At 43.8% G+C, this 10,466-nt stretch overlaps 1 protein-coding gene across 1 annotated transcript in view; it reads right to left on the bottom strand.

The window, feature by feature from the left end:
• Positions 1-10,277, bottom strand: part of LOC102751720 (ectopic P granules protein 5 homolog) — a gene marked incomplete at its 5' end in the record, with an annotated part of 47,359 nt that extends 37,082 nt beyond the window's left edge. Inside the window, 5 exon segments of the mRNA XM_015565555.1 lie at positions 2,784-2,907; positions 5,491-5,712; positions 6,760-6,926; positions 8,449-8,571; positions 10,167-10,277. Coding sequence (XP_015421041.1) covers positions 2,784-2,907; positions 5,491-5,712; positions 6,760-6,926; positions 8,449-8,571; positions 10,167-10,277 — 747 coding nt within the window.
• Between the last annotated feature and the right edge of the window lie 189 nt (positions 10,278-10,466).

Here is a 10,466-nt window from a genome sequence, read left to right as displayed (position 1 = left end):
CTCTTAAAACCCTGCCTCAGCCCCCACCTTAGGTTCTGCCTTCGCAGTTCACCCAGATTAGGTTCTGACTGGTTGGCTCCTATGGCAGTCAGCGTCAAAAGCTCTGCCTCCTAGGCAGCCATTGGCTCCTCAGAGTTCACCTAGACTTGGTTCTGTCCGTTCGGTTTCTATGCCAGTCAGCATCAAAAGCTCTGCCTTCTAGGCAGCCATTGGCTCTTCTGGGAAATCCTCTGCAGTGGCTGCAGAGCAGGCCCTGCCTCTCTCTCTCTCTGAGCCTCACCAGCAGCCACAACAGCTGCTGATCAGGCCCTGCCTCTCTCTCCGAGCCTCTATCTGGGCCTGATCCACAGCTGCGATGCCTTCCTCACCCCGCTCACCCCCCGACCGCCCTGCCCACCTGCCCGCCTGCTGCCAGCCTTGCTGTGATAGGAGCCTATGGGCTGCGGGGGAGGGACCGAGAGGTGCTCCATACACTTCCTGGTGACTGGTCGTCCGTCTGGTCTTTTAGGTCGTGACAGCCCTAGGCTATTATTAGTATACATTCTATTTCCTGTACAATTGAATCTTTTCATAGTAAAAGATGAAATAAAAAAATTAGAAAAAATAGAACTTCCAGCATTCTTTTCCCACACTCCAGTGAGCTGTCTTGCATATTCTTTTTTGTCTTGCACATTCTTGTATGTCTCTATGTACTTCACTTTGGGGATCACTACAAATTAGAATGGTGGACTCACTTTAATGAGAAAAAAGAATCAACCATCACTGACCACTAAAAACTACTTCAAATAGTAATAGTAGATGATCAGTTATAGACTATGGTTTTGTGCACCATAATTCCCTTTTTTTTCTGATTTTAAGTGGTCTAAAGGATCCTTCTGAGCCTAAAAATGTCCCTGGCTTCAAATTAGCACACTGCCATTAAATCCTAAGTCATTATTTCCAAACTAACCATGGCACAAGGCACTCCAGACTCAGAGAAGGAACTTCCAAGTCATCCTGATCACAGGATGGTTCCTAAACGCACCCGACTGTTCAAGGGGCCATGCCAGGCCTTCCTGCTGTGCATACACATAAACATCTCCTTTAAGTGGGGCCACTGTTACCTTCTCTGCCTCTGTGCTAAGTAACTGCTGACAGAGGCCAACAATTAGAGAAGATTCCTGAGAATCAGTGATGGATTAAGTAGAGATGCCTCAAAAAACACAAAAGAACAGAAAAACCCAGAACTTGGATTACAGATAAAAAATAGGAACTATAGTCCTAGCTGGTTTGGCTCAGTGGCTAGAGCATCGGCCTGCAGACTGAAGGGTCCCGGGTTCGATTCCAGTCAAGGGCACATGCCTGGTTTATGGGCTCAATCCCCAGCAGAGGGCATGCAGGAGGCAGCTGATCAATGATTCTCTCTTATCATTGATATTTCTATCTCCCTCTCAATAAAAATATATTTTTTAAAATAGGAGCTATAAAAGCAAAAGGCAAGTAGACTTAAGAAAAACAAAGCAATTAACTCAGTAGATGCTGGAGAGCCAAGATAAATATCAAAGAACCAAAAGAGCTATGATTAATTTTTTACAATACCAAGTACCTACATGTGTAAAACCTTGGATAAGGCCTTGGTGTGTGGCATGTAAAGAAGAAATGGGTATGGAACCTCACTCAGGATTTCACGACACTAAGATCACATTTATTTTCCCTATTTCAGGTCTCAACTGAAAGATCACCACTCCTGCCCCAGTCTTAACTGGGTGCTGCTCCTGTGTCCCCACAGCACCCTGTACGTTCTACTCCCACAAGCTTTCTCACCAGATGTAATCATTGTTTAGTCCCTCATTTGACAGTAAGCTCCTTGAAGGCAGGGACGGTGCCAGGTCCCTTTTTGTATATTTGGCATTTGATATCTGACACCTTAAAACCACTAAATACTCATGGAAGAAAGAAAAGGAAAGAAGAAAAATGAAGGAAGGAAAGAAAGAGAAAAAGGAAGAAGGAAAGAAATCAAAGACATCTACTAGAAATGAAATGCTACATATAATATGGAAGCAGATAAGTTTAAAAATCCAAATTAAAGTCTCTCAAGTCTTAGAGGTTCCTAAATCCCATCCCAGTGTCAAGGTCAATGCCCACTACAGTTCAGCACCTAGAAAAATGAAACTGGAATAGGAGAAATGTGTATACACACACACACACACACACACACACACACACACACACAGAAGGTAAGAGAAAACTTACAAGTTTTGGCCTGAAAAAGGACCACAGACATCTCTGGGTTCTAGGGAGAGAACAGCTTAGAATATGTAAAGACTAGAACTGAGTACTTCCAGAAGGGCAACCAAAATTGTGACACCTGCGAGTCATCTCCAAAGCCGCATACAGGTGACCTCCCATCTAGTCCGCGTAACTTCATATATAATGTATGAATCCTAACAAATTCTCACACGGTGCTTTTTATGGGAGTGGAGATGACAGCTAAAAGTGTTCGGCTTCCAACAATTTAAATTAAGAAAGTATACAAGCAGTTCGAGGAAGGCTATGTTTATGAGATGGTAGAAAGTCCTAGACTGAGTTTCAGGCATTCAGGTGAGGTCATGGTGGGGCTGGAAATTCAAGAGGGACTATCCCTTTAATACAACAATCACTAGTATACTGACAAAATCCACAAAAACAATGACCATTCGAGCAAGTGATTTCCATATCTATAAGTGGTTTTACCCTTCAATTATGAATGTGACCAATTCAAAGTACAATCAGAGATGCTAAAAGAGACACAGCCATAGTCTCACCTGCTGATTCTGCATCACTTTGGCTAGCCTGTGAGTGTCATAATGCTTTGGTAGAGTAGGGATATAGGTGTCTCCTTTTTGAAAATTCTCATCTTCTAGCCATAGTATATATACGTTGAAGAGCCTAAAAGAACATAATTATATAAAATATAAAAAGATGTGCACACAGATGAAGTTTCTTACATCTCTAGAAACAATGGCACCACAACATAAAAGTAAAGAAAGCACATGATACAGAAAATGTTCCCAACAACCATCACTCTCCCATAAAGCTCATGAGCCAGCTGGGGAGAAACAGGTTACAGACAAATAAAATATAATGCAATAATTGCTAAAAGACAAGGTGTGAAGAAAGGACTCTGGGAATTCCATTATTAAATACAGTAAACAGAAAAAAACCTGGAGAGGTGATTTTATCACAAACCTAGGAATGAATTTGGAGCTGCTCTTTCCCGAGCAACCCAGTCAATGAGCCTTAGTGCTTTGAAAAGTTTAAACAACATCCAAATACATACACCTCCTGTCTTCCTGAGAAACAGTAAAAGCCATTTTCAACTTACGCACTGGCAGCACCTGCCAGCAGTAGGCTCAATGGCATCTCCTGCCACAGGAGTCACAGATAGAACCCACAGCATGTGTGATCCTACCTAGACCAGTGATGGCGAACCTTTTGAGCTCGGCGTGTCAGCATTTTGAAAAACCCTAACTTAACTCTGGTGCCATGTCACATACAGAAATTTTTTTATATTTGCAACCATAGTAAAACAAATATTTATATTTTTGATATTTATTTTATATATTTAAATGCCATTTAACAAAGAAAAATCAACCAAAAAAATGAGTTCGCGTGTCACCTCTGACACGCGTGTCATAGGTTCGCCATCACTGTCCTAGACCCATTAAGAAGAAATAAAACAAAGCCAAGATATAAAGAGAAAGAAAAACAATCTGAACTTTCCAGTAAAAACATTTTATAAATTTTAATGATGTTTCCTCTGTTTTTATTTTTTGTTTTAATAAGGAACACAGTCCATTTAGCTACAATCACTGGTACTTTAAGCAGCTGTTTGCAGCAAAAGGTACCAGAGTAGTCTCCAGCACACCAGTGACTGGGTGAGGAACTGGGCGGAGGTGGCATGACTTGGCTTTGCTCGATGAAGTGGAAAATTACCTCCTTTATCTCTGGGGTGGTCTGTGGAGGAAGAGAGCCGAGACTGGGGTTTGAGCTCTTGCAGGGGAGAGGCTGGTATGGCTCTCTCTTCCAGCCTCTGATTCGATTAGAGCAGTGGTTCTCAACCTTCCTAATGCCGCGACCCTTTAATGGGGGTCTTCATGTTGTGGTGACCCCCAACCATAAAATTATTTTCGTTGCTACTTCATAACTGTAATTTTGCTACTGTTATGAGTCGTAATGTAAGTATGTGATATGCAGGATGTATTTTCATTGTTACAAATCGAACATAATGAAAGCATAGTGATTAATCACAAAACAATATGTAATTATTTATGTGTTTTCCGATGGTCTTAGGCGACTTCTGTGAAAGGGTTATTCAACCCCCAAAGGGTCGCAACCCACAAGTTGAGAACCACTGGATTAGATGGACACTTTACCAACACGACAAAGGAAGGGGGATTTAAGAGAGGCAGAGGGAACAGCAGAGACTTTCTTCGCTGATCTAAATGTTCAAAGATAAAGTCTTCCCACTGGTTAAGCCTGGTTAACAATCAGTTTTCCCTCGAGCAAGTAAAACAGGGAGAAATCATCTGGGGGCTGAGACAGCCCTAGGGCTCTGATGTCCAGGCCAAGTCTCATTGCTGGCTCCAAGCACAGGGCGTCCACACCAAGACATTTTGTTCCCAGGACTAACATAAAGAACCATTTTTAATGTCTTACTTATAAGACTAAAATCTGGTTTACAGCAAACTTATAAATGAAAGGTGAAGGGCCCTAGCTAGTTTGGTTAAGTGGATAGAGTGTCGGCCTGCAGATTGAAGGGTCCCAGGTTTGACTGTGGTCAAGGGCACATGCCCAGGTTGTGGGCTCGATCCCCAGTAGGGGACGTGCAAGAGGCAGCCAATCAATGATTCTCTCTCATCATTGATGTTTCTATCTCTCTATCCTTCTCCTTTCCTCTCTGAAATCAATAAAAACATATTTTTAAAATAAATTTAAAAAATAAATGAAAGGTGAAGGAAAATGGGATAGGGACCCAAACTTATTTCAAAGTTCTTAACCTTTTGGGGATGCCAATATTGTGCCGATTTTAGAAGCAGTTTTGGGAGATTACTAGATCCCACCCCAGGTGGGTCCTGAAATCCCCTAAGAGACTTTGACCTCTCACTTACAGAGCTCTGCCATGCTCATTTATTTCTTTTACAAAACTACCAAGCAGGCTTCACCTGTTGTTCACCTGCCACAGCCAACTGTTTAGGTTTATTTCTGTTTTTACATTAAAAAAATGACATAAGCCTCTGGTTTAAGATCTTTCACTCCAGATGAAAGACTCCAGGTACTCACAAACTGCTGATTCATTTCCCACAAGAAATATAAGAAGAGAAACATTACAAGACATAAACCTATAGTCAAAGCTGCCTTCCCTAGTGAATCTAACAAGAGAGTAACATCCAGTAGTTAAGAACGAGTAACTGCCCCAGCACAGTACTGCGCTGCCAACAACACGCAAATGGCTAAACAGCCACGTGTTACCTCACTAGCTCCGTGTGCAGCTCCGGTGAAGTCAGGTAAGCAGGGGTGCCAGCCGGGCTCTCGGGTGGCCCTTCACTGCCCTCTGCTGGAACACGGAGGGCCTTGCTCGCTGCGTGGTGGAAATCAGCTACCTCGGTCAGGCGCCTCTTCATTTCTTTCAACAGATTAGTATGTGCAGGGCTTTGGAAAAATCTTCTTCCAATACAACCATCTATGGGTAGCCTTAAGAAATACAAGCATGGATCACAACAAGATCAATACACGATGTACCTCCTATGTGACCACAAAATCACAATAATAAGTCAATTTACTGTAGCTGTATATATACTGCGTTAAATTAATACATACTAGTTCTACCATAACAGTTATTATGAGGCTCCAACAAAATGGTATATATGAAAAGTTTTTTTAAAAATGACATGCTATGCAAATTCAAGATATTATCACCACTTAGACTGGTACGGAAGAGATTAAAAATAGTCTCTCCTTGCCCTAGCTGGTTTGGCTCAGTGGACAGAGCATCAGCCTGCGAACTGAAGGGTTCCAGGTTCGATTCTGGTCAATGGCATATGCCCTGGTTACGGGCTCGACCCCCAGTGGGGGGGGGGGGGCGCATGCAGGAGGCAGCCAATCAATGATTCTCTTTCATTGATGTTTCTATCTCTCTCTTCCTCTCCCTTCCTCTCTGAAATCAATAAAAATATATATATTTTAAAAATAGTCTCTGCTCTTGAAGAACTTGCAATCTGGTAGAAAACAGACATTTCAAAGAATTAACATTTATGTTTCGAGGGAGTGAGTTAAGGTAGTGAAAGATGAGCTAGGAATTGAATTGGAGCTAAAGATCAATGGTCAGTAACAGTGGGCAGTTTCCAGCTGGTCAGTCCCTTCATATCCAGTGGCAATGTTGGACGCCCCCAGGCCCAGCCCAAAGGCTGCCAGACACAGCTTGGCCTTTGTCCACACCTGCTTGATTCATCACAGATCTCCTCCAACGAGCCCCATGACAGTCACAAGCAGCCTATTTGGGGCAATTTCTCTCCCTTTGCATTTCCAGAGGTTCCAGGGTGCTGTCTTCCCCATGTTGGGTATGGGAGATGGTAAAGAGAGAGCTGCCACAAGATACCCTGAACAGTTGTGAAGCAGGAAGGGAGGGAGACTCCTAGCTGAGATTCTAACTCACCCGCCTCAGTGTGAGAACTCAGCGCAGCAGAACAGTGCTAAGGTGGGAAGGATTCACAGAAACAGACGACGGTGCTGGCTACCTACCCGTATTGCGGTCCTGGGCGGTGCAGGTACAGCAGGAAGAACTTCTGCCAGATGAGCGGCAGAAGAGGGTGATCAGATGGAGTGACCAGAGCCTGGTGGGCCCAGCGATAGACCAGCAGCCTCTGCAGCGACGGGACGAGGGGGAGCTTCAGCTGGGCCTGCGCTTTCTACAGAAGAGGCGGAGCTATGAGCAGCCATGAAATGAACACAAGTGCAAAGTTTGCTCTTTCTAAATGATCCAGAACTTACTTCTCCAACCCACTAGCTAACACTTTAACCTCCTTGTTATCAGGAGATAAGGGGTAGCTTTTCTTCTGTCAAAACATTTCACAGACCCTAGAATTGAAAAGGGTCTCAACTGTCACCCTAACCTCATGTCCATGCCTTGACACGCCTTTATGTCTTTGCATATAAAACACTACAGTGCAAGAAAGTAGGAGATGGCCCTGGCAGGTTTGGCTCAGTGGACAGAGCGCCGGCCTATGGACTGAAGGGTCCCGGGTTCGAGTCTGGTCAAGGGCACATGCCTGGTTGTGGTCTCTATCCCCAGCGGGGAGGGGGGGGGCGGATTGTGTAGGAGGCAGGCTGATCAATGATTCTCTCTCATCACTGATGTTTCTCTCTCCCTCCCTCTCCCTTCTTATCTGCAATAAAAATATATTTTTAAATCCTATATAATAAAACCCTAACATGCAAATTGACCAAACTGCGGAACAACCCGTCGCTATGATGTGCACTGACCACCAGGGGGCAGATGCTCAATGCAGGAGCTTCCCCTTGGTGGTCAGTGCACTCCCACAGGGGAAGCGCCACTCGTCCAGAAGCAGGCTCACAGCTGGCGAGTGCAGCAGCGGTGGTGGAGCCTCTCCCACCTCTGCTACAGGCAGGTGGTAAGGAATGAGGGTCCCAGACTGCGAGAGGGCGCAAGCTGGACTGAGGGACCCCTCCCCCCCGAGTGCACGAATGTCGTGCACCAGGCCTCTAGTGAATAATAATAAATAAAAATAAAACACCAAACGTTTATTAAAAAAAAAAAAGTAGATGAAAACCAAAAGTAAAGTTTACTGTCAAACTTTATCAATCTCTTGAAAATTAGATTTTTAAAAGGGCTTTCAAGAGTGATAAATTGTTTGATAGGCTCTAAAACTCCAAAGCAAAATCAATAGTCCAAGCATGTCAAACTTTCAGCTGGCATTTAAATGAGGCATGCGGCCTGCTGGCCACAAGTCTGACACGCCTGGGGACCCTAAAAGAGAAGGCACTTAGTTAGTTCTAAAGCTTTGTTCCAGTCTTTCTCATACTTTAGTGAGCCTGAGGATCAGCTAGGGAGTTTTTAAAAATAAATTCCTGGTCCTACTCCAAACTCAGAATTTCAGAAGTTGGGAGTCCAAGAATCTCCAGGAGATTCTGATGCACATGGGACACACTGGAAATTGCTTTAAAACACTGGTGATCTCCTTCACATGCAATGAGCACGGCCTTCAATAATCAGTGTGACTCTCAATGTGCAATGCACCCTGGAAAAGACGCACACACTTCAAGTATAACATTTTCTACATTGGTCTAGTTATGTGCTTTCCAAACATTCACAACAAACGAAAACATAGGTGTTCAAAAGCTACAGGTGAATCCATCAGCATCAAAGCATAAACCACCTCTCCCACTCAAATGCAGAACTGGTATTTGCACCTTCAAAGCTTGGTCAGGAGTGAAAGAAGGGTTTATAACCAGTTCCCCTTCAACAACTCTTCTGAGCTGAGAATCTTCTTCAAAGATGGACTCCATGTTCAGGACGGTCCATGCAAACCACACCTACGATGACAACAGGTAACAACAGAGCAATCAGCAGCTCACTTGGCAAACAAAATACATCCTGATAATCCACAAACTATCTTTTCTATCATAGATCTCAATCAACAAATATTTAGGGTTTCTAAAATTAACAGTTTTCATACCTATCTATACTCTTATCACAGATATAAATTCAGATAAAACAGTTCACTTAAAAATGTCAGGATGTTTGTTTGCTCAAAAATATTTAGCAGGCAGTTTCTATATGCATGGAAGACAGGAAAGAGAGGTAGACACAAGCTCTGCTCTTAAGAAATTTTCCATCTAGCCCAGCCGCTGTGGCTCAGTGATTGAGCATAGACCCATGAACAAGGAGGTCACAGTTCGATTCCTGGTCAGGGCACATGCCCAGGTTGCAGACTCCATCCCCGATAAGGGGTGTGCAGGAGGCAGTTGATTGACTGATGATTCTTTCTCATCATTGGTGTTTCTATCTCTTTCTCCCTCTCCCTTCCTCTCTCTGAAATCAATGAAAATATTTTTTTAAAGAAGTTTTCCTTCTAACAGGAGACAAGACTAATATGTAAGTAACCAAATGCGGAAGTGAGTAGCGGTGACTACTGAGTCAGGAATACTGTGCTATGGGAAGCCAGAGGAAGGAGGGCATGTTCAGAGGAGGCTCTACGTAGAGACTGGAGGAAAAGGCTTGCCTAGTGAAACAATCAGTTAGGCCAGTGGTCGGCAAACTCATTGGTCAACAGAGCCAAATATCAACAGTACAACGACTGAAATTTCTTTTGAGAGCCAAATTTTTAAAACTTAAACTATATAGGTAGGTACATTGTTATTAACTTAATTAGGGTACTCATAAGACTTAGGAAGAGCCACACTCAAGGGGCCAAAGAGCTGCATGTGGCTCGCAAGCTGCAGTTTGCCGACCACGGAGCTAGGCTAAGGCAAAGACGTGAGCAGGTAACAGCAAGGAGTTGGCTTCAGCTAGATCTCAAGAAGTATAAGCAGGAGGTAAGACTGATAGGAGGTGAAGGATGTTACTACTGGCTTAAGTGATGAAACAGGCGTAATTCAACACGAAGTCTAAGAGGTGGTAATAATGATGAAAATAATGTGCTGGTGATAATGATGACAGCAATAATAACAGCAAACACCTATTCATGCTAAGCACTGTTCTAATGCTTTGCATGTTGGTGCAATCATTACTTCCTTTTGACAGTTGAGGAAACTGAGGACAGAGAGGTAAGCAAGCTGCCCACGGCACAGCACCAGCAAATGGCAGCATCCTCTGGCTCCAGTGTCCACTCTTAACCACTCTGCCATGCGGCTGGCCAGGCTGTGCAGTCAGGCAGACCGGTCTGGTCTCGAGCTGTCTGAACCTGAGCCAGCCACGAATGCCATCAAACCTCAGTTAACCCCTCTATGAAACAGAAACAGCAACAGTGAAACTCAGCAGAGGCTACTGTGAGGATGAGAGGAAGACGTACTCTCCTAGTGAGTGCTACGTCAATGCTAGTTATGGTAGGCTAGTAATAATGTACCAGCAAGGATGATAACGATATTAAAGTTCACTGAGGTAACAAATGCTCCCGAGGGTTTCCTACCTGAGTGGGCGTGGCCAAGCCCTCCACGAAGGAAGGAGTGATGTTGCCAGCCACGATCCAGCTCACCAAGGAAGAGAGCAGACTCCGGTCACAGTGGTAACCCAAAGCATTCTACACCGGGGAGAGGATTGGAGCAGAGAGAAAAGGCTTTAAAAAAAAAACTTATCAATGACCTTTTCAGGAATATCAGCAATTATTTTACTATAATGTAAGATTCTGGCAAGACACGGATTTCAATAATTCATTAGTCCAGCAGCAATCAAAGACCCAGGCAGTGTATTACAGCCAAATGTAATGGGA

The sequence above is a fragment of the Myotis davidii genome, unplaced genomic scaffold, assembly GCF_000327345.1.
Source record: "Myotis davidii unplaced genomic scaffold, ASM32734v1 scaffold259, whole genome shotgun sequence".
Classification (NCBI taxonomy): Eukaryota; Metazoa; Chordata; class Mammalia; order Chiroptera; family Vespertilionidae; genus Myotis; species Myotis davidii.
This window is presented reverse-complemented; position numbering and strand designations above follow the sequence as displayed.